The sequence below is a fragment of the Oncorhynchus kisutch genome, linkage group LG2 (assembly GCF_002021735.2).
Source record: "Oncorhynchus kisutch isolate 150728-3 linkage group LG2, Okis_V2, whole genome shotgun sequence".
Classification (NCBI taxonomy): domain Eukaryota; kingdom Metazoa; phylum Chordata; class Actinopteri; order Salmoniformes; family Salmonidae; genus Oncorhynchus; species Oncorhynchus kisutch.
The window spans coordinates 70,050,637-70,075,348 of record NC_034175.2 but is presented as its reverse complement, the minus strand read 5'-3'; the positions used below and the strand labels follow the sequence as shown (position 1 = coordinate 70,075,348).

General features: G+C 41.1%; 1 protein-coding gene across 17 annotated transcripts in view; it reads right to left on the bottom strand.

The window, feature by feature from the left end:
- Positions 1–24,712, bottom strand: part of LOC109870779 (PTB domain-containing engulfment adapter protein 1-like) — a 169,967-nt gene that overhangs the window by 4,733 nt on the left and 140,522 nt on the right. For 7 of the 17 annotated variants that reach the window (XM_031800926.1, XM_020461415.2, XM_020461424.2 and 4 more), the window contains 9 exons: positions 14,189–14,250; positions 10,467–10,538; positions 8,703–8,801; positions 7,708–7,845; positions 7,382–7,498; positions 7,132–7,218; positions 6,757–6,984; positions 6,332–6,473; positions 5,990–6,084 (listed from right to left, as the gene is read on the bottom strand). In XM_031800926.1, the coding sequence (XP_031656786.1) occupies positions 5,990–6,084; positions 6,332–6,473; positions 6,757–6,984; positions 7,132–7,218; positions 7,382–7,498; positions 7,708–7,845; positions 8,703–8,801; positions 10,467–10,538; positions 14,189–14,250 (1,040 nt within the window). Of the gene's footprint in view, positions 1–5,989; positions 6,085–6,331; positions 6,474–6,756; positions 6,985–7,131; positions 7,219–7,381; positions 7,499–7,707; positions 7,846–8,702; positions 8,802–10,292; positions 10,539–14,188; positions 14,251–24,712 lie in introns of all 17 variants that reach the window. The other 10 variants (XM_031800956.1, XM_031800960.1, XM_031800939.1 and 7 more) reach the window with 4 other exon arrangements.

Genomic DNA, 24,712 nt, shown 5'->3' with positions numbered 1-24,712 from the left:
TTGGGCCAGTAACCAGCAGGTAGCCTAGTGGTTAGAGCGTTGGGCCAGTAACCAGCTGGTATCCTAGTGGTTAGAGAGTTGGGCCAGTAACCAGCAGGTAGCCTTGTGGTTAGAGCGTTGGGCCAGTAACCAGCAGGTAGCCTTGTGGTTAGAGCGTTGGGCCAGTAACCAGCAGGTAGCCTTGTGGTTAGAGCGTTGGGCCAGTAACCAGCAGGTAGCCTAGTGGTTAGAGCGTTGGGCCAGTAACCAGCAGGTAGCCTAGTGGTTAGAGCGTTGGGCCAGTAACCAGCAGGTAACCTTGTGGTTAGAGCGTTGGGCCAGTAACCAGCAGGTAGCCTTGTGCTTAGAGCGTTGGGCCAGTAACCAGCAGGTAGCCTTGTGGTTAGAGCGTTGGGCCAGTAACCAGCAGGTAGCCTAGTGGTTAGAGCGTTGGGCCAGTAACCAGCAGGTAGCCTAGTGGTTAGAGCGTTGGGCCAGTAACCAGCAGGTAGCCTAGTGGTTAGAGCGTTGGGCCAGTAACCAGCAGGTAGCCTTGTGGTTAGAGCGTTGGGCCAGTAACCAGCAGGTAGCCTTGTGGTTAGAGCGTTGGGCCAGTAACCAGCAGGTAGCCTTGTGGTTAGAGCGTTGGGCCAGTAACCAGCAGGTAGCCTTGTGGTTAGAGCGTTGGGCCAGTAACCAGCAGGTAGCCTTGTGGTTAGAGCGTTGGGCCAGTAACCAGCAGGTAGCCTTGTGGTTAGAGCGTTGGGCCAGTAACCAGCAGGTAGCCTTGTGGTTAGAGCGTTGGGCCAGTAACCAGCAGGTAGCCTAGTGGTTAGAGCGTTGGGCCAGTAACCAGCTGGTATCCTAGTGGTTAGAGAGTTGGGCCAGTAACCAGCAGGTAGCCTTGTGGTTAGAGCGTTGGGCCAGTAACCAGCAGGTAGCCTTGTGGTTAGAGCGTTGGGCCAGTAACCAGCAGGTAGCCTTGTGGTTAGAGCGTTGGGCCAGTAACCAGCAGGTAGCCTTGTGGTTAGAGCGTTGGGCCAGTAACCAGCAGGTAGCCTAGTGGTTAGAGCGTTGGGCCAGTAACCAGCAGGTAGCCTAGTGGTTAGAGCGTTGGGCCAGTAACCAGCAGGTAACCTTGTGGTTAGAGCGTTGGGCCAGTAACCAGCAGGTAGCCTTGTGGTTAGAGCGTTGGGCCAGTAACCAGCAGGTAGCCTTGTGGTTAGAGCGTTGGGCCAGTAACCAGCAGGTAGCCTAGTGGTTAGAGCGTTGGGCCAGTAACCAGCAGGTAGCCTAGTGGTTAGAGCGTTGGGCCAGTAACCAGCAGGTAGCCTAGTGGTTAGAGCGTTGGGCCAGTAACCAGCAGGTAGCCTTGTGGTTAGAGCGTTGGGCCAGTAACCAGCAGGTAGTCTTGTGGTTAGAGCGTTGGGCCAGTAACCAGCAGGTAGCCTTGTGGTTAGAGCGTTGGGCCAGTAACCAGCAGGTAGCCTTGTGGTTAGAGCGTTGGGCCAGTAACCAGCAGGTAGCCTTGTGGTTAGAGCGTTGGCCCAGTAACCAGCAGGTAGCCTTGTGGTTAGAGCGTTGGGCCAGTAACCAGCAGGTAGCCTTGTGGTTAGAGCGTTGGGCCAGTAACCAGCAGGTAGCCTAGTGGTTAGAGCGTTGGGCCAGTAACCAGCTGGTATCCTAGTGGTTAGAGAGTTGGGCCAGTAACCAGCAGGTAGCCTTGTGGTTAGAGCGTTGGGCCAGTAACCAGCAGGTAGCCTTGTGGTTAGAGCGTTGGGCCAGTAACCAGCAGGTAGCCTAGTGGTTAGAGCGTTGGGCCAGTAACCAGCTGGTAGCCTAGTGGTTAGAGAGTTGGGCCAGTAACCAGCAGGTAGCCTAGTGGTTAGAGAGTTGGGCCAGTAACCGAAAGGTTACTAGATCGAATCCCCGAGCTGACAAGGTAAAAGTTCTGTAGTTCTGCCCCTGAACAAGGCAGTTCCTAGGCTGTCATTGTAAATAAAAATGCGTTCTTAACTTCATTCAATCAGAAGCGCAGAAGATCAGCATTATAGTGTGATTGATATTTAAAAGGCAAGGCTTCCACGTTCACGGAGACTGTATTCACGGTAAACACTGATTATGTTGGTTCAATAGGAAGTTGCCTTTACATTTCAACCGCACTACAAAGCAGATCTTCCGCACTGCGCATTGAATCGAGCCCGTAATAATGTACGGACAGAGAGAGAGGGATTATGTAAACGTTTGTAGATAGCAATTTGCAGCTGGATGCCACAGCAAATTTGCATGTGTTAACTCTCTTTTTACCTTAACACTGAGATTTTATGTCCGAGTGTTGATTCTAGTGGGGATAACACCAGTGGGATTGGTGAATAAATGTGTTGTTGTTACTTGACTGTGTTGATTTAATTTCCATTAACTCTCTCAGAGTGAAAAAGACAGGGTGGGCCCTCATTATCATTCTTCCCAGAATGCATTTTTGCAGGTAGATTTTTTTAGAATTATTTGTTTTAATAACAATGTTTCTGCGTGCACATTGATTAATTGATCTTATACTATACAAAGATAATTGACTTACAACTAATCCAATTTGTAGGGGGTTGGACTTATTGCATTCGTTACTATGATGGTTGTTCCAGTTAGATGGTTATGGTAGTCTTGTTTATCTTTCACCATAGCAGTCATTCTGAATGCAGGTTGTAGTTGATAAAATATAAACAAATATTGGATACCTTCCCCCTGGCTGTATTATTAACCACTTCACCAACTACCGTATTGTGATTTGCAGGTATGATGTGCCTTATGAGACAATATTGTCACACCACAATATTGAGGATAACTAGTCCATAACTTAAAAGGCCTTATGAAATGTATTGTATACAGTGCCTTCAGAAAGTATTCACACCCCTTGACTTTTTCCAAATGTTGTTGCGTTACAGTCTGAATTTAAAATGTTTTAAATAGAGATGTTTTGTCAATGGCCCACAGACAATATGCCATAATGTCGAAAAGGGAATTATATATATATACTTTTTTTTTTACAAATGAATTACAAATGAAAAACTGAAATGTCTTGAGTCAGTAATTATTCAACCCCATTGTTATAGCAAGCCTAAATAAGTTCAGGAGTACAAATGTGCTTAACAAGTCACACAAGTTGTATGGACTCACTCTGTGTGCAATAATAGTGTTTAACCAGATTTTTTTATGACTACCTCTTCTCTGCACTCCAATACATACAATTATCTGTCAGGTCCCTCAGTCAAGCAGTGAATTTCAAACACAGATTCAACCACAAAGACCAGGGAGGTTTTTCAATGCCTTTTTTTGGGGGGGAGGGAAGAAATGCTTTTGGAACATGTGAACTTTCATGTGCCTTAAAACCTTTTGTGTCTAGGGGGCAGTATTTTCGTTGTTGGAAAAATAACGTTCCCGTATTGAACGGGATATTTGGTCAGGAAAAGATGCTAGAATATGCATATAATTGACAGCTTAGGATAGAAAACACTCTAAAGTTTCCAAAACTGCGAAAATATTGTCTGTGAGTATAACAAAACTGATGTTGTAGGCGAAAGCATGAGAAAAATCCAATCCGGAAGTGCCTCATGTTTTGAAAGCGCTGCGTTCCAATGCGTCCCTATTGAGCAGTGAATGGGCTATCAACCAGATTACTTTTTCTCCGTATTCCCCAAGGTGTCTACAGCATTGTGACGTAGTTTTACGCATTTATGTTGAAGAATATCCGTAAGCGGCTACATTGCGCAAGTGGTCACCGTGATGCTCCCAGAGTGATTCTCGCTTAAAATACAGAGGTAGCCATTATTCCAATCGGTCCTACTGAAAAACGAATTGTCCCGGTGGATATATTATCGAATAGATATTTGGAAAAACACCTTGAGGATTGATTATAAACAACGTTTGCCATGTTTCTGTCGATATTATGGAGCTAATTTGGAATATTTTCCTATTAACTATCTAACTACCCAACGTTTGTTGACTTGATTATTCACATAATTCTTAGCTAAGTGGTATAGTCATTGTGCGTTTCAATTGACATTGTACATTCTTGCTATCTACTCCGATTTCAGATCCCACTCACGCAGAATAAGTGATGAATTTACGAACACTCAACACACTCAGTAAACGTCGGGAAAAAATTGTAATTAAATTGCCAGCGGCACATTTACAGTCACCTACGCTCTGGATAACCAGCTCTGCTAGGGTGAGTAAAATTGTCAGAGTGCAGCGTTCCCTCATTTGTGTCTGGAAGTAGCTAGCCAACATTAGCCAGTTAGCTTGGGTGCTTGACTGCCGTTGAATGCCCGGATCAACCCTACTCCTCGGCTAGAGCATCCAGTGTGCGCTCTGGCACTCCAGATTGAATTTACGAACATCCCCAAAATTGTAAAATGTTTGGCTAGTCATTTGTCATTCTAACAAGCTAGCAAGAGGTTGCATAGAACAGCATCAACTTCCGTAGACAGGCAACGCTCTAGTTCGCTCAACTGAAATGATACCGTTCATTTACAGTATGCTAAAATGAACTAATAGTATGTAGTATATACTCTTGACGCCATAGCCAGTATACACTTCCTCAAAAAGATTACTCAGATATCTGTCATTTTTTTTATATTAGTTGTACAATTCTACACCCAAGTAAGATTTTTGGTGCAGTATTTTTCGATAAAAAATGTGCATGAAAATGAGTCATCTCTCCTTGAATGACAACAAAGACTTTACAGAAGAATCCCTACTGTTGACCAATCACCGACGAAGTGGTATAGACTTCGGCTCTGAACATCGGCTTGCCTCCAGTCCAACACGAACGTCATAATATATGCATGAACTCTACTGAACTGTTTTGGCTGGGAACCATGAGGACGCCTTAAAAGCATCAACTTTAATAAAGTGTTAATTTAAGTCTGAATTTGCAACATCCATGGTGTTAAGAACCCAACACTCTAGGGTTTTTAGTTTGTCAACACTTTGAAAAGTGTTAGTTTAACACTATTTTGGTGGGCCACATATAATTTCTAAGAAAGTGTTACAATTCTGATGTCAAATTTGCTGTGCATGTTCCCAAAGTTTAATTCCATTTAAAATAAAGAGTTTGAAATATAAAAACAACTCCTGCTTCAGTTTTACAGTTAAATTCCTCTGACAACTCTGCCATCATAGGCACTTATGTAAAAGAAGTGAGCAGTTCAAACTGTCATTGTATTTGTAATTTCAGACAAGCTGTGCTCCAACTTTAAATACAATTAAATCAAATATAATAATGACAGTTATAATCTAAGTATCTATTCGTGCGCAGCAAGAAGCCTAACCTGCCTCTTTAAAAGAAGCAGTATAATATTAATTGTTATAAGCATCTATAAAACCACAACTAACAGTTGTTGTTTGGTGTCCATGATGTGACAAATTATTGTTTTGCATCTGCAATCAGTGACAACTGATCATTTACATTAAGTTTGTTTCCATAAAACAATAGCTTTGAAATAGATAAAATATAGAATATAATATTCCATTCAAGCCCTAAAATCCAATGGCTGATGTTACAAAATAGCTATATCTCAAAGATAAGAGTGAATGTGGATTACAAGATGACTAAAGTGCATTTTGAACACAGTGCTATTCTATGACAATGTTTTCAGCTGACTAACTTCAGTAATATGGATCGACGATTCAACATCTTGCTAGATATATTTTGCCTTAATTTTCACAATGTCAGAGAAAGAATATGAGTCCCATGGCCAATATTGAGCATCATAGTCAGGAAACAAACAAAAGAAAACCTTTATGAGCCAAAATGCAACTATTATGAACAACTGAAGTTGGAAACATTTCTGGTATTTCTGATATGTTAATATTATATAAAACAAAAATGAGAGGGTAGGGGCCCACTCCCCTTACTAGGGTGGAGGTCTACTCGACAACACTTTATCATGTGGTGGTTCAACTGCTACTCTCTTACGAGTCCATTAAACAGGGCTTAAGATCATTCACAGACCTGCATCTCGTCCAGCCTGGACTGGATATCTGGTGGGAAGTCGGCTTGCCCACAGGTGAACGGATCGAAGGGTTCCGCTCCAAAAAGGTCTTTACCTGTGAGAGAGAGAGAGACAATATGTGAGATGCCACAACGTAGTAGGAGTTTAAATCAATTTACATTGGTAACATTTATTTATTAAGTATATATAAACATTATTCATGACAGTTATTATAAAGTGTAACCTAAAATAAATTCTCGCTAATCACCAACGACCCATGGTTTATGCCTTACTCTGTGTGTGGTTCAATTCTAACTCTCACTGTCATCCTTGAACTGTAAGGTAACCAGAGCAGTTCTCACTCATGTCTGGAGGAGATGTTGTAGTGGGGGGAGGGGGTGTGCCGTTGCTTGCGGGAATTGGCACCAGGGGTGTGACAGCAGAGAAGGGAACCATGTCAAAAACGTCTGTGGACATCGGAGGTTTCAAGGAGATGCTGCCAGCCTGTGAGTGTAGAAGGTATTGGTTCATTCCAATGAGCAGTAGTACTCTGACCTACATTCTGAAGTCAGAGTTATGACTATGCATTTCAAGTCCGACTGTAGTCCTAATATAAAGAGAGATGAAATCAACTAATTGAGACTTAAGTCTTATTAAGCATACTCTATATGTATCTGCATTGCCTACTTTAGAAAAATATCAGACAAAATGAACTATTGTTAATTAGAAGAAAGTGAACTAGAACTCAAGAAAGAAAGGCTGAAAGATAAAGCTAGTTGTACAGTACGCGAGGCCGCGGGATGCTGCACCCGTCGGCAGGCTTTGGGAGGAGAGCAGACTTAGCCGGAGGAGGGGTTAGTAGGCCTGCCGAGAGGTTGGACTCGGGCGAGCTCATAGGGGTGAGTGTGACCGAGGAGATCTCGAGACACGAGAAGGACATCAGATTGTGACACCAGAAGAGCGAGGAGGGTCTTGAGAGCATGTAGGCCTCGTTAGTAGAGTTTATGTGCAGCTGCTGTGAAAAGATCACATGCAGACGATTTAGTGGAAGACTGAAAGTGGCTTGTTAGTTCACACACAGCATGACAGACATCTTACTCTGGGTAATATGGGTTACTTAGGGAAGTCTAGAGACTGGAAGGGCTGTCCATGCAGTTCTTACTGGTGGTACAGGAGCAATCATCAATTGCTCTTCCAGTTCCCAAAGCTGCTTCTTAAGCCCAGAATTTTCCGTTTCCAGTTCTTGAATCTGTGAAAAATAAGCATGCTCGTTTTAGAATTGTTTTAGAACTACCTACACCTGATATGGGAATTGCCTGTTAATGTCAATATCATTAGTATGGAGGTGTACGATATCTTCAATCCCTATCCAATATAAAGGAGCAGTCACTTGTCCAACAGTTGAATCTTACTCTTTTCTGTAAGGTTCCTATCTGTTTCCGTGTCTCCACATCTTTCCCACCAGACTCGAGGAACTTCTTGTAGGCCAAGTCAAACGCCTGGCCAATAGTGAGTGTTACTTCCTCTGCCTGGAAGACAACAGCATCCTCCGTGACTTTTTTTTACAAAACTGAGTCACCAGAACAAATTCTTCATTTTAGAAGGCCAGTTTCTTTATTATTTACTAGGGGTTGATGACACGTATAGCTGGATCGACAACTGATGGTGTGGAACATGAACTCAAAACATAAACTCTCAGTGTGTATTTTTTTAAACTCTCAAAGTGTGTATTTCTTACACATTTTTCACTGTCAAACACGTAGCAGAGGTGTTTGTTTGATTCGGAGTCTTTGCAGATGAAGGTGAATATCCTTTTATCAGTCTTGTCATCTGCACAGAAGGATATCCTATGCAACTGGCAGTTGTACTGGACATCCTGAAAAGAAAAAGAAACACTTCAGTTGGAGACAACACCTTCCTGATAACACTTCAGTTAGAGACAACACCTTCCTGATAACACTTCAGTTAGAGACAACACCTTCCTGATAACGCTTCAGTTAGAGACAACACCTTCCTGATAACACTTCAGTTAGAGACAACACCTTCCTGATAACACTTCAGTTGGAGACAACACCTTCCTGACAACACCTTCCTGATAACACTTCAGTTAGAGACAACACCTTCCTGATAACACTTCAGTTAGAGACAACACCTTCCTGATAACACTTCAGTTAGAGACAACACCTTCCTGATAACACTTCAGTTAGAGACAACACCTTCCTGATAACACTTCAGTTAGAGACAACACCTTCCTGATAACACTTCAGTTAGAGACAACACCTTCCTGATAACACTTCAGTTAGAGACAACACCTTCCTGATAACACTTCAGTTAGAGACAACACCTTCCTGATAACACTTCAGTTAGAGACAACACCTTCCTGATAACACTTCAGTTAGAGACAACACCTTCCTGATAACACTTCAGTTAGAGACAACACCTTCCTGATAACACTTCAGTTAGAGACAACACCTTCCTGATAACACTTCAGTTAGAGACAACACCTTCCTGATAACACTTCAGTTAGAGACAACACCTTCCTGATAACACTTCAGTTAGAGACAACACCTTCCTGATAACACTTCAGTTGGAGACAACACCTTCCTGATAACACTTCAGTTAGAGACAACACCTTCCTGATAACACTTCAGGTGAATGCTTCCATTAATACGCATACAAAAAAAGAACGTTGGAGCATTTATTTAAAATCCATGCCATGTTTAGTTGACTTACTTTTGTCTTGGGATCTAAGATCTTTACTCCGTAAATGGAGATTTGTAATTCCACTTTTTGTGTCTTCTGTCCCTCTGACTTCTTGATATGCCTTTGAAACTACAAAGAGTAGAAACATTACATTAACAGTATAATGGTAATGTATGTATGAACAGTATAATGGTAATGTATGTATGAACAGTATAATGGTAATGTATGTATGAACAGTATAATGGTAATGTATGTATTAACAGTATAATGGTAATCCGACTTGTCCTGGCTCATTCGGAAATGTACAGTCTATTATTAAAAGTCATATCACGCAATAATTATAACCGGTTTGTCACGGTCGTCCTCCTCTTCATCTGAAGAGGAGAGGCGAGAAGGATCGGACCAAAATGCGGCGTCGTAAGTGTCCATGGTAAATCTTTAATACCGAAAGTACTGACACTGTATACAAAACAATAAACAAATGACGACCGTGAAGCTACAACATAGACAATCACCCACAAACAAACAGTGCAACCCAGGCTACCTAAGTATGACTCTCAATCAGAGACAACTAATGACACCTGCCTCTGATTGAGAACCATACTAGGCCGAAACATAGAAATACCCAAATTATAGAAAAACAAACATAGACTGCCCACCCAACTCACGCCCTGACCATACTAACTAAATACAGAACACAGGAAATAAAGGTCAGAACGTGACACGGTTGAGGACCTTATTTACCGAAAAAGGTTATCCAAAGTAATTTAGAAAATATGGCGAGACAACAAAGAGAAAAGAAAGACTATAATCAGTGTCTGTCAAGTGTGGAGTTGGACAATTTCAAGAAGACGCCGAATCCCCAAAGTAAGACTGTAATCAATGCTCTTACCTTGGTCTGACCTGAACTCCACACTTCAGATCCATTGAATCTTGTGTCAAGATTTTGATTATATGACTTAATGTTCCCTTTTTTCTTTTATTTTTAAAGGTTCAGAAAATAAAGGAAAAAAAAAAAGAATATAACAAGATCAAAAGGAGAGACGTGGCACATGACCGGGAGAGCTGTACTGATAGGCTCTGGCGTTGCCCAATGATGACTCAGATATTTTGACCCATTCACTGAACAGCCTTACAGCAATGTTAAGATAGGAGTGGATTGGTATGAAAACAAGTTTCCTCTTGAATGGCCTCACAATGGAAATGTTGGTAGAAGAAAACAGCAGAGAAGGTAACATGCAAAGAGCAGAGTGAGGCAGAGCAAAGGAGACCAGTGTCAGCACAGCTGGCTGAACTCTCGCTTTAGGAAAATCCATATTTCTAAAGATACCAAAATGAGGTTAGCTACAAGCAGATATATTTTTAGTTGACTAGTAAATAATTATGATATCCATGCAATAGTACATTTTTGGGTACAAATTGGGTAAATTCCTGGGTATGCCGCATGCTTTTTCACACACCCTCAGATCTCAAAAACAGGGTAGAACTTGGAAGCTAATCGCTAATACTTTACCTGGAATTCTGTCTAGATTGTAAACAGTATGGTTCAATATGTCTGAATTACAGTAAACCATAAAATCTTCATTTTTAGGGGATTAACATCTGGAAATAAAAACCAACCTAAATGTCTAAGCCGTTGCTGGTGGCCGTAGAGATGCCCAACCTGGAGTTCACATTTATGTCCAATCAGGTCCAATTTCGGAGACCCTCTTTATACTCGTCCTTAGGTGAAAAAGTTCTGAAATACAGCTTTAATTGAGGTTGCCAAGGAAACTAAGTCTATAGCTAACTTACCTTTAACTTTCTAACTGCTTCCTTAACAATCTCTGTGCCTTTCGGTTGGTCAACTTCTGTGTTTCCAAGAAACTAGAATAAAAAGGGAAAATTAAAGTGTCAGTTTACTTTAGGCATAAAACTATACAGATTTATGATGCAATTATAACGCACTATAAAACTGTTCAAGTTTCTATGAATCCCTCACAATGTAGTGTGTCAAAGAAACAAAAGAGTTATGTGGGAGGGTTTGCAGGAAATGTTTTTCTCCAACAGATGGAGCCAAGGACCTTCAGACCAAAGCTTCATCTATCCATGGAAACAGTTGCTCTGCCAATATGGCTCATTTACATTTGTCATTTAGCAGACGCTGTTATCCAGAGCGATTTACAGTAATGAGTGCATACATTTTCATACTTTTGTTTTCGGCTCGCCTGGTTAAGTTATGAGTCTGGACATTCCTCTGCTAGGGCCTCCCATGTAAAGGCAACATGCTATTTCAACATGACATGGAATAACATCAAGGGTCTTCTATAAACATATGGCATGTTTGCTAAGATACATAATTCATCAACATAACATGATGTAACAGTTGTTTCAACATTCATGTCATGGATATCAGTAGTTCTGCCTACACTGTACACTGGTCAATGAGTGTGCCCACTTCCTTCCTTCCTCATTTCATTCCAATACAGAACACACAGTGGGTGAACAATGGACAAACGACGCCAGAAATCTGCGCAAACGACGCCAGAAATCTGCGCAAACGATGCCAGAAATCTGCGCAAACGATGCCAGAAATCTGCGCAAACGATGCCAGAAATCTGCGCAAACGATGCCAGAAATCTGCGCAAACGATGCCAAACATCTGCGCAAACGATGCCAAACATCTGCACAAACGATGCAAAACATCTGCTCAAACGATGGCAAACATCAGCGCAAACGATGCCAAACATCTGCGCAAACGATGCCAAACATCTGCGCAAACAATGCCAAAAATCTGGGCAAACAATGCCAAAAATCTGGACAAACAATGTACAAAAAAAGCCCCTTCACTCTCCTATCAATAGAACGCAAAGACGGATGGGCCCCAGCTTCAAATGGTGTAAGCGTTTCACACTGCTGTAACAAATGCTGTCTGCACTCAAGGACACATATGAGCTCAGTCGGGTTATGCTAGTGGGATGCAGCGAATGACAGATGCGTTACATGGGACTGAGTGACTCATTCTTGACCCGATGCCTTCTGAGATCCATCACCTTGGGGAGTTCATTGGTACAGGTACAGTTCCCTGCTGCACCTCACTCTCACCCACTGCCTTATGTAATGTTCCAGTCTACAGCGGCAGCAGATGTGGCAGTACTTTAGCCTTTTGCTTCACTTCAATGAGACATCTCTGGAGGCGCTGGATGCTCACTGACGGGCTCTCTGCCTCAAATAAGAGGGTAGTCTTTGGTTGAAGCACAGCAGAAAACAGCCCCGAGACAGGATACTTTGTTCCCAAGAGTTGGCTTTTAAGGTGTGTGCCGCATAAGAAAAGACAAAGAAGACTAAACAAATCCGTTGTTTAGTAACGGTCTGTTTCCAGTCCAAATCTACTGCTATGTTTGCAGTCAGTAAGGAAATGTTTTTAGGCTGCCTGTGTTTGTTTGTGCTCTTTGACTGTACTGCAGTCTGAAGCAGACACCTTGTTCAGAGATATGGAAAACTCAATAGGTTCATATTGAGTGTTTTTATTTTTATTTTGGACAAAGCCATAGTCAAAACCAGTGTGTAACAGAAAACAATCAGAGATTACCATTTTCCCAAGTAAACTTAACTTTTTCAAGGCCTACCCACAGTGCAAAAACTGGTTGAATAAACTTTGTTTCCACATAATTTCAACAAAAACAATTAAATGTGATGATATTGAATCAAGAATCAATGTGAAAAACTTATTGGATTTCCAAAAAGTAATCAACTTAAAGGGAATTGTGTCTTTTTTTCACCCAACTTTTAAACTAAATCCAATGACATGGTGATTGTTTGTGGATTTCATGTTGAATTCACGTTAGTTGACAATTCAACCAAATGTAAATCAAAAATAGACACTGAAATGATGTATATGCCCAGTGAATAGGTTCTATATGTATGGTGGCATATTTTTTAATTTAAATTTTTTTTTTTTTTTAATTTTACCTTTATTTAACCAGGCAAGTCAGTTAAGAACACATTCTTATTTTCAATGACGGCCTGGGAACAGTGGGTTAACTGCCTGTTCAGGGGCAGAACGACAGATTTGTACCTTGTCAGCTCGGGGGTTTGAACTCGCAACCTTCCGGTTACTAGTCCAATGCTCTAACCACTAGGCTACGCTGCCTAGTGGTTCAAACCCCTAGGCTACACTAGGGTACACTGCATCAGTGTAAGGTGGAACATGCTGAACATCAATCTGCATCAGTGTATGGTGGAACATGCTGAACATCAATCTGCATCAGTGTAAGGTGGAACATGCTGAACATCAATCTGCATCAGTGTATGGTGGAACATGCTGAACATCAATCTGCATCAGTGTATGGTGGAACATGCTGAACATCAATCTGCATCAGTGTATGGTGGAACATGCTGAACATCAATCTGCATCAGTGTAAGGTGGAACATGCTGAACATCAATCTGCATCAGTGTAAGGTGGAACATGCTGAACATCAATCTGCATCAGTGTATGGTGGAACATGCTGAACATCAATCTGCATCAGTGTAAGGTGGAACATGCTGAACATCAATCTGCATCAGTGTAAGGTGGAACATGCTGAACATCAATCTGCATCAGTGTAAGGTGGAACATGCTGAACATCAATCTGCATCAGTGTAAGGTGGAACATGCTGAACATCAATCTGCATCAGTGTAACGTGGAACATGCTGAACATCAATCTGTATCAGTGTAAGGTGGAACATGCTGAACATCAATCTGCATCAGTGTATGGTGGAACATGCTGAACATCAATCTGCATCAGTGTAAGGTGGAACATGCTGAACATCAATCTGCATCAGTGTAAGGTGGAACATGCTGAACATCAATCTGCATCAGTGTAAGGTGGAACATGCTGAACATCAATCTGCATCAGTGTAAGGTGGAACATGCTGAACATCAATCTGCATCAGTGTAACGTGGAACATGCTGAACATCAATCTGCATCAGTGTATGGTGGAACATGCTGAACATCAATCTGCATCAGTGTAAGGTGGAACATGCTGAACATCAATCTGCATCAGTGTAAGGTGGAACATGCTGAACATCAATCTGCATCAGTGTAAGGTGGAACATGCTGAACATCAATCTGCATCAGTGTAAGGTGGAACATGCTGAACATCAATCTGCATCAGTGTAAGGTGGAACATGCTGAACATCAATCTGCATCAGTGTAAGGTGGAACATGCTGAACATCAATCTGTATCAGTGTAAGGTGGAACATGCTGAACATCAATCTGCATCAGTGTAAGGTGGAACATGCTGAACATCAATCTGCATCAGTGTAAGGTGGAACATGCTGAACATCAATCTGCATCAGTGTAAGGTGGAACATGCTGAACATCAATCTGCATCATTGTAAGGTGGAACATGCTGAACATCAATCTGCATCAGTGTAAGGTGGAACATGCTGAACATCAATCTGCATCAGTGTAAGGTGAAACCTATTTTATATCTAACTTCCAGTCCTTTGTGAGGGAACATTATCTTGATTGCTGGAAAAGGGTTATTACCTTGGCATTGTAGGGTATGTAATGCTTTGCCAGTGCATCTGGAGTGTGCATCCAGGATTTATCTGAAAAGAGATATCACAGTGGGCTCTCATTGAAAATAGATGTGGTTAACATCCATAAATCACTATTTTCCTATTTTAAATAACAACAATATTAACAATAACAACAACAACTGGGCTTTTCAAGGACCTAAAGTCCCATTACAATTGTAAAACATTTTTTTAAAGACAACCAGGAGTCAAAACAAAACTTCAGACTAAACAAAAACATGAATAAAAAAGGTTCTTTATTTTCTTATCATAAATAAAAAGAATGAATCAAGGGAATCTAAGAAACATTCAAACAAAAGTAACTTTAAACATCTTAAGGCTCGCCCACATCACACCGAATGTGGATCTAGTGTTCGTCTGCAGATCGTTCAGTACTCGGTTCGCAAATTATCTTCAGAGATGTGTCTGAACCCTTAGGAAACGGCTAACTTAACATTATTGGAATTATATTGTAAAGGCAGTCGAAGAATACAAATATTTAAGATGATGATTCATTACTGGGGCTCAGTCTCCGAGCTCATACATCTAAGATGTTCTCTTTAATTCCTAAAGGCTGGCGCATTGCAGTGACGTAAGGAACTGGTTGCCTCGTGACTCCTAACACTATTATTGCTTTGACATTGAGTACAAGACTAAACATTAAAGAAGTAATGAAATCCAAAGCGAGAATGGAATATCTTATGCACTCTCTTCCTTCAATCAGGGACTGATAGTCTTGTATGGTGCAATAATGTCACCCCCATTTCTCCACTGCTTCTTCTCAATGAAGCGCAAAACAAATACACCTGACAATAACCTTGAAACACACTAAACCTATAGAGCCTGGTCAATATAGAACCTTTCTCAACAAGGCTGGGATGTGAATTACAGTAACAATACCCTAGCCATACCAGTAACTATACCAGGAACTATCCCATAGCCATACCGGTAACTATACCAGGAACTAACCCATAGCCATACCGGTAACTATACCAGGAACTATCCCATAGCCATACCAGTAACTATCCCATAGCCATACCGGTAACTATACCAGGAACTATCCCATAGCCATACCGGTAACTATACCAGGAACTATCCCATAGCCATACCAGTAACTATACCAGGAACTATCCCATAGCCATACCGGTAACTATACCAGGAACTATCCCATAGCCATACCGGTAACTATCCCATAGCCATACCAGTAACTATACCAGGAACTATCCCATAGCCATACCAGTAACTATACCAGGAACTATCCCATAGCCATACCGGTAACTATACCAGGAACTATCCCATAGCCATACCAGTAACTATACCAGGAACTATCCCATAGCCATACCAGTAACTATACCAGGAACTATCCCATAGCCATACCGGTAACTATACCAGGAACTATCCCATAGCCATACCGGTAACTATACCAGGAACTATCCCATAGCCATACCGGTAACTATACCAGTAACTATACCATAGCCATACCAGTAACTATACCAGTAACTATACCATAGCCATACCAGTAACTATACCAGTAACTATACCATAGCCATACAAGTAACTATACCCTAGCCATACAAGAAACTATACCGGTAGCCATACCATGCCAGTAACTATACTATAGCCATACCAGTAACTATACCAGTAACTATACCGGTACCTATACCATAGCCATAACTATACCATAGCCATACCGGTAACTATACCATAGCCATACCAGTAACTACCATACCAGCCACTATACCATACCAGTATCTATACCATAGCAATACCAGTAACTATACCATACCAGCCACTATACCATACCAGTACCAATACCATACCAGTACCTATACCATAGCCATACCAGTACCTATTGGTAGGAAAATTATGATTAAATGACTGAACAAATCATTTTAAATGGAACTGTAACTAAGTAAACTTATACTCTGTTTTATTATATCTGATTAACAATATGAGTTCATAAGAAGGGATTGTGTAACACGGACAAGGAGTAATTAAAGTTAATGAACACCATTCCAACTAGGAAGAAAGAAATGGGTTGTGGATTAAGTAAACAGATAAGGTAGTTAACCTATGGTTGAACCAACGAAACTGAGCTCTGGGGTGTTTTAGATAAGACAGTGAGTGCATTCCTAGGTTTTCTGTTAATTAGAACTGTCAGCTAAGTGGTGATCGATAATGTTGAGGGGTCAAAAGTAAATTCAGTTGTGTGGCCTGTGTATGTGCTGGGAGGGTCAGAATGAACTTTTAAAGTTCCCTTTGTCCCGGTCAAGAGGAGGGGATTCTGTTAAGCAATGAAATGACGTCATGCTATTGTATATAAACTGTTGCTCGTGGTAACGTGGCAGCACGCTCCGAGAATAAAATCTATTACCTATTATTGAAAAGACTGGTCTCCGTCTATTTTATGCAAACAAGAATCTTACAAACGTTCATAAAATAGATTAAGGGAATTCAATTAATGAATACATATTGGTATAATTAAATTACAGTAACACTAGACCATACCAGTACCTATACCATGGCCATACCAGTACCTATACCATGGCCATACCGGTACCTATACCATGGCCATACCAGTACCTATACCATACCAGTAAACATACTATAGCCATACCGGTAACTATACCAGTAACCATACCAGTACCTATACCATAGCCATACCAGCCACTATACCATAGCCATACCAGTAACTATACCGGTAACTATACCATAGCCATACCAGTAAACATACCATAGCCATACCAGTAAACATACCATAGCCATACCAGTAAACATACCATAGCCATACCGGTAACTATACCAGTAACCATACCAGTAACTATGCCATAGCCATACCAGTAACTATACCATATCCATACCAGTAACTATACCATACCAGCCACTATACCATAGCCATACCAGTACCTATACCATACCAGCCACTATACCATAGCCATACCAGTAACTATACCATAGCCATACCAGTAACTATACTATACCAGCCACTATACCATAGCCATACAGTACCTATACCATACCAGCCACTATACCATAGCCATACCAGTAACTATACCATAGCCATACCAGTAACTATACTATACCAGCCACTATACCATAGCCATACCAGTAACTATACCATAGCCATACCAGTAACTATACCATAGCCATACCAGTAACTATACCATAGCCATACCAGTAAACATACCATAGCCATACCAGTAACTATACTATACCAGCCACTATACCATAGCCATACCAGTAACTATACCATAGCCATACCAGTAACTATACTATACCAGCCACTATACCATAGCCATACCAGTAACTATACCATAGCCATACCAGTAACTATACCAGCCACTATACCAAAGCCATACCAGTAACTATACCAGCCACTATACCATAGCCATACCAGTAACTATACCATAGCCATACCAGTAACTATACCATTGCCATACCAGTAACTATACTATACCAGTAACTATACCATAGCCATACCAGTAACTATACTATACCAGTAACTATACCATAGCTATACCAGTAACTATACTATACCAGTAACTATACCATAGCCATACCAGTAACTATACCATAGCCATACCAGTAACTATACTATACCAGCCACTATACCATACCAGTAACTATACCATAGCCATACCAGTAACTATACCATAGCCATACCAGTAACTATACCATAGCCATACCAGTAACCATAGCCATACCAGTAACTATACCATAGCCATACCAGTAACTATACCATAGCCATACCAGTAACTATACCATAGCCATACCAGTAACTATACCATAGCCATACCAGTAACTATACCATAGCCATACCAGTAACTATACCATAGCCATACCAGTAACTATACCATAGCCATACCAGTACCTATACTATAGCCATACCAGTACCTATACTATACCAGCCACTATACCATAGCCATACCAGTAACTATACCATAGCCATACCAGTAACTATACCATACCAGCCACTATACCATAGCCATACCAGTAACTATACCATAGCCATACCAGTAACTATACCATAGCCATACCAGTACCTATACTATAGCCATACCAGTACCTATACTATAGCCATACCAGTACCTATACTATACCAGCCACTATACCATAGCCATACCAGTAACTATACCATAGCCATACCAGTAACTATACCATAGCCATACCAGTACCTATACTATAGCCATACCAGTACCTATACTATACCAGCCACTATACCATAGCCATACCAGTAACTATACCATAGCCATACCAGTAACTATACCATACCAGCCACTATACCATAGCCATACCAGTAACTATACCATAGCCATACCAGTAACTATACCATAGCCATACCAGTACCTATACTATAGCCATACCAGTACCTATACTATAGCCATACCAGTACCTATACTATACCAGCCACTATACCATAGCCATACCAGTAACTATACCATAGCCATACCAGTAACTATACCATAGCCATACTAGCCACAACAGCCCTGACCAACACAGCTGTCCCGTCTGCTAAGCACTAGCTCCCATCCCCACCATACTACTTAACATCAAAGAGTAAATGAGTGAGATCAAGCTCTTGGTGGTTCTCTCTTGATGGGAGATTTTGTACCCAGCCCCCCTGCCTAAAGAACTGTACATTCTAACTATGATGAATGGTGGTAGGTCCTGGACTCACTGCGGTGAAGGCAGGTAGCCCAGACAGTTTTTCTGTGTGTCAGCACCCAATCTTGATTAATAGAGGCGGCCCCACCTCTCCGTGCCCACCTTATATAAACGTTAAAAGGTGGACTGTAAAGTCACTAAAATAATGGACTGGCACCGGGGCATAAAATATTAGACGGCGTAAATAAAGTGGCATGGGCGTGAGAGGATGCATCTGAGAGACTGAAGGTCAGCTTGTGTGGCGCGTTTCCTCAGCAGTCTAACTCAGTGACAGCTTTAGGGTCACCTGTCATGTTGAAAGAGGTGCCTGATGGAGACTTTAGGGGGACAATGCATCTCAGTGCTTCACTACTACTAAAGACGTACTGTATATGTTCAGAACCAGTCTATAGCTTACATTTAATTAAGGGCTGTTCTTAGGCACAACACGGAGTGCCTGGATACAGCCCTTAGCCATGGTATATTGCCCATATACCACAAACCTCCCAAGTTACCTTATTGCTATTATAAACTGCTGACCAATGTAATTAGAGCAGTTAAAATACATGTTTTGTCATACCAGTGGTATATGGTCTGACATTCCACAGTTGTCAGCCAATCAGCATTCAGGGCTCGGACACCCCGTTTATAACTGCCAATAAAGCAGAACACAAAGACATGATGCAAATAATACAGATCTGTTTTCTTTCAAAACCATTTTTGTTGTGCTTTATTGAGTTTGCCTCCCACAGTGGCACCAATGTAATAGTCCCAACAGTACAAACCAAACCCATTTCACACTCCAGACACACTCAAACATATTTCAAAGTATTTGAATGTTATCAAACAATACTAGAACATCAAAGCTAGTGCTTTGTGTGAACTTAGAACTCAGAACCACAGTTAGTAGTAAAGCCATCAGAAGTTCCAGACAGACCAAGTCCAAGTCTGAGCTCATTATCTCACCCATTCACTGTAATGAATTACACAGCTAATGTTCCCATGGGCCAGGCTGGACAGTAGCCATCACCGGAACTGGGCCCTTACAGGAAAACAATGGCCAATTAATCTCACATTTGTCTAATTCAGAGTTTTGTTGGATCAATCAGTAGGCCCCGGAGGACTGAAGTCTAAAATACCTCCAGCAGTATTTAGATGTCCGTACTCCAGATATCCGTTTTAATTAAATGGAGTGGACGGACACAAATGGTTAAATCATTAAGGGTAAAAGAAAATACAATGGATCTTCTCCAACAATCTCTTCCGACACAATGCAATACAACGAGGGGAGTTTTCTTCGTTAATACCAGTGAATAGGACTCCAGGGAATAGAGTGGAGAGTGGGGACTGTTCTTGTGTTCCATAGCACGTAATATTTCCAGCAGTCATCACCTTTAGGGTAATGAGGAAACTGATGACAGTAAACAATTTTGCCTAAACAGTCGATGATGGGTTTCCCATTTTATGTTGCACCCATCTCAAGGCCGTTTTTAATTCATATTTTCAAGAAATGTTCAACCTTTATTGATGCTACAAGAGTGATGCCTTACAACTATCCCAAAAGGTTACTCCTCCTACTTCCAGAGGGCAACTCAAAGGTCAAACTGACAAGAGCACCACTGCTAATTGCTCAATCAAATAAAATGGTGATTGGTCGTGTACATAAAATGTTAACAACACCCAAATCCCCACAAATAAAATAAAGGAATTAAGAAATATAGAATTATTAGAACTAGCAAGGTTCAGAATAAAAGTATAAGTATAAACTCAGCAGAAAAATAAACGTCCTCTCACTGTCAACTACATTTATTGTCAGCAAACTTAACATGTGTAAATATTTGTATGAACATAACAAGATTCAACAACTGAGACATAAACTGAACAAGTTCCACAGACATGTGACAAACAGAAATGGAACAATGTGTCCCTAAACAAAGGGGGGGTCAAAATCAAGTCACAGAACAGCACAAACTGGCTCAAACCAGATTAGAAAAGAATGGGAGGCCCTGGTGCATAACTGAGCAAGAGGACAAGTACATTAGAGTGGCTAGTTTGATAAACAGATGCCTCACAAGTCCTCAACTGGCAGCTTCACCAGATAGTACCCGCAAAACACCAGTCTCAACATCAACAGTGAAGAGGAGACTCCAGGTTGCTGGCCTTTTAGGCAGAGTTGCAAAGAAAAAGCCACATCTCAGACTGGCCAATAAAAATAAAAGATTAAAAAATGGGCAAAAGAACACAGACACTGGACAGAGGAACTTGCCTAGAAGGCAAGCATCCCGAAGTCGCCTCTTTACTGTTGACGTTGAGACTGGTGTTTTGCGGGTACTATCTAATGAAGCTGCCAGTTGAGGACTTGTGAGGCGTCTGTTTATCAAACTAACCCTAATGTACATGTCCTCTTGCTCAGTTGTGCACCGGGGCCTCCCAATCCTCTTTCTATTCTGGTTAGAGCCCGTTTGCCCTGTTCTGTGAAGGGAGGAGATCTTCCGTTTCTTGGCAATTTCTCACATGGAATAGCCTTAATTTCTCAGAACAAGAATAGAATGACGAGTTTCAGAAGAAAGTCTTTGTTTCTGGTCATTTTGAGCCTGTAATCGAACCCACAAATGCTGATGCTCCAGATACTCAACTAGTCTAAAGATGGCCAGTTTTATTGCTTCTTTAATCATAACATCAGTTTTCAGCTGTGCTGACATAATTGCAAAAGGGTCAATTAGCACCTTTAACACAAGAGTGATGATTGCTGATAATGGGCCTCTGTATGCCTATGTAGATATTCCATAAAAAATCTGCAGTTTCCAGCTACAATAGTAATTTACAACATTGACAATGTCTACACTATTTCTGATCAAGTTGATGTTATTTTAAATGAGCAAAAAAAAAGTGCTTTTCTTTCAAATACAAGGACATTTCTAAGTGACCCCAAACTTTTGACCGTGGTAAAATATATATATACACACACACACACATACATATATATGTATGTGTGTGTGTATATATATATTTTACCATGTGTGTGTGTGTGTGTGTGTGTGTATATATACATACATACATACATATATACATTACACACACACACACACACACACACAGTATGGAGGGAGTATATAATTAGAAAAGGTGTGTACGTCAGTAGTTAAATAGGATGAGAATGCAGTACATAAACATATGAAGTGGATAAAACAGTATGTAGACATTTTTTTAAATGACCAGTGTTCATGGACTATGTATTGTACATAGGACAGCAGCAGTCTCTAATGCCTTGTAAGCTTAAACCTAGATGAGAGTACACTGTAGGTACGGTGATTGAAGCACAAATGCTTCGATAAGGTTGTTCAATGCAGTGAAACGGTAAATTACCTCAAGTCAAAGCTGACAATGAGATTGCTTGGTATGCAAACTCTTCGTCACGTCAATGCATCTGTTTGCTGGGCAAAGCAGCCATGCAAGCAGTGGTTCACATCTACAGGGGAAATGTCATAGGCTAGGTAACATTCACAAGTGTTAAAATGACATTAAGGCAGTGCCCTTTGCAGGAACCATTAGCAGAGAAATACTCATTAATCATTTCCCTGTCAAAAGAGAATGCAGCTTTTCAGAAGACAGTAGCTATATGATGATGACCCAAATATTTCACAGGGAACAGCTCTGTTTTTCTTTTGTATATAACCTCTGTATACCTGTAGATGAATGTCATTAATATACACTATGTTCCATATATGGAACTTACAGTAACAGGCCCTAAAGACATTTAGTACAATCTTCCATCCCCATAAAAATGCTAGTTGTCCATCATTGTTACAAGGCACAAGTCCCTGTATTATTTGTCCAGCTGTATCATTTGCCTACTGGTCAGAGGAGCTAAGCTAAGTTCAGTTTAACACCTCTGATACGTTGTTTTACAGTTTGACTGGATATGAGCTGCCAACATGGTCCAGTTAAATTAAAAAGCCTTTTGTTACCTCTGAATCAAATTTTCCACATGAGTGAGTTCATCTGTTGATCTCCAAATTACAAAGAGAGGGCATTAAAAATGGATTACAGTATTACCGCCAGTGTACATTTTTACATTTCAGGGAAGCTCTTGTCCAGAGTGACTTACAGGAGCGATTGGGTTAAGAGCCTTGTTCAAGGGCACATTGACAGACTTTTTTTACCTAACACTCACATTTTATTCATTGTTACTCATTGAACAAACTGAGATCAATTCCAGGATAGCATTTGGAATCAGGATCAAAATTGCTCCATTCACAGTATCTACGATAAAAAAAGTGTGTTTTCTGACATGTTAGTTTTTTACGAGTTACACTTTGTACATTATTTACCCTTTCTATGGAAACATTTGTCTGTCTGTGCGCACGAGTGCGTATGCACTACATTCAAATACATATTGTTGTGCACTGTTACAAGGATGTACAGTATAGTGTGTGTCATTACTGCCCTGTAAGAATGTACAGTATAGTGTGTGTCATTATTGTCCTGTAAGACTGTACAGTATAGTGTCTGTCATTACTGCCCTGTAAGACTGTACAGTATAGTGTCTGTCATTACTGCCCTGTAAGACAGTCCAGTACGGTGTTTGTCATTACTGCCCTGTCAGACTATACAGCACTTTGTCTTTCACTTAACATTCCCACATCATCATAACATCATACCGCCCAAAGGTGGCGCCGAAGAGGATGGCTGACGTTTTACATGCCCTTAACCAATTGTGCTATTTTGTTTTGTTTTGTTTGCGTTGTTTGTAACTTATTTTTGAACTTATTTTGTACATAATGTTGCTGCTACGCTGCTATGACTGAAAATAATTTCTGGACATCAGAACTGGGATTACTCACCACGAACTGGAAGAAGATTTTCCTTCAACGAGTCCGGCGAGAAAGATATACTGTTCTCCTGGGAACAGGCCCAGATCTCCGTCATTTGCGAGAAGAAAAGACAGAGGAAAAGAGGACGCAGATCGGGCTGCCTTTTGAGAATCTGTAGGCGAGCGAGTATACTCCCACTGCCATCAATTCTACTTGCTAACATGCAATCATTGGAAGTTAAAATGTATGACCTATGATTACAATTATCCTACCAAAGGGACATTAAGAACTGTAATATCTTATGTTTCACCGAGTCGTGGCTGAACTATGCCAAGGATAATATAGAGCTGGAGGGATTTTCAATGCACCGGCATAACAGAGATGCTACGTCTGGTAAGACGAGCGGTGGGGGTGTGTCTTTTTGTCAGCTGGTGTGTGATGTCCAATATTAAAGAAGTCGAGAGGTATTTCTCGCCTGAGGTAGAGAACCATATAATAAGCTGTAGACCACACTACCAACCAATAGAGTTCTCATCTATATTATTCGTAGCTGTCTATTTAGCACCACAGACCGATTCTGGCACTAAGACTGCACTCAACCAACTCTATACGGCCATGAGCAAACAAGAAATTGCTCACCCAGAAGCGGCGCTCCTAGTGGCCGGGGACTTTAATGGAGGTAAACTTAAATCTTAAAAAGCTTTACAACTTTTTTACCAGCATGTCACATGTGCAAACAGAGGGAAAAACAATCTAGACCACCTTTACTCCACACGCAGAGATGCATACAAAGCTCTCCCCCGCCCTCCACTTGACATTTCTGACCATAATTCTATTCTCCTGATTCCTGTTTACAAGCAAAAATTTAAGTAGGAAGTACCAGTGACTCACTCAATATGGAAGTGGTCAGATGACGCGGATACTACGCTACAGGACTGTTATGCTAGCAGGCTGGAATATGTTCCGGGATTCATTCAATGGCATTGAGGAGTATACCTCCTCAGTCATCTGCTTCATCAATAAGTGTATTGACAACG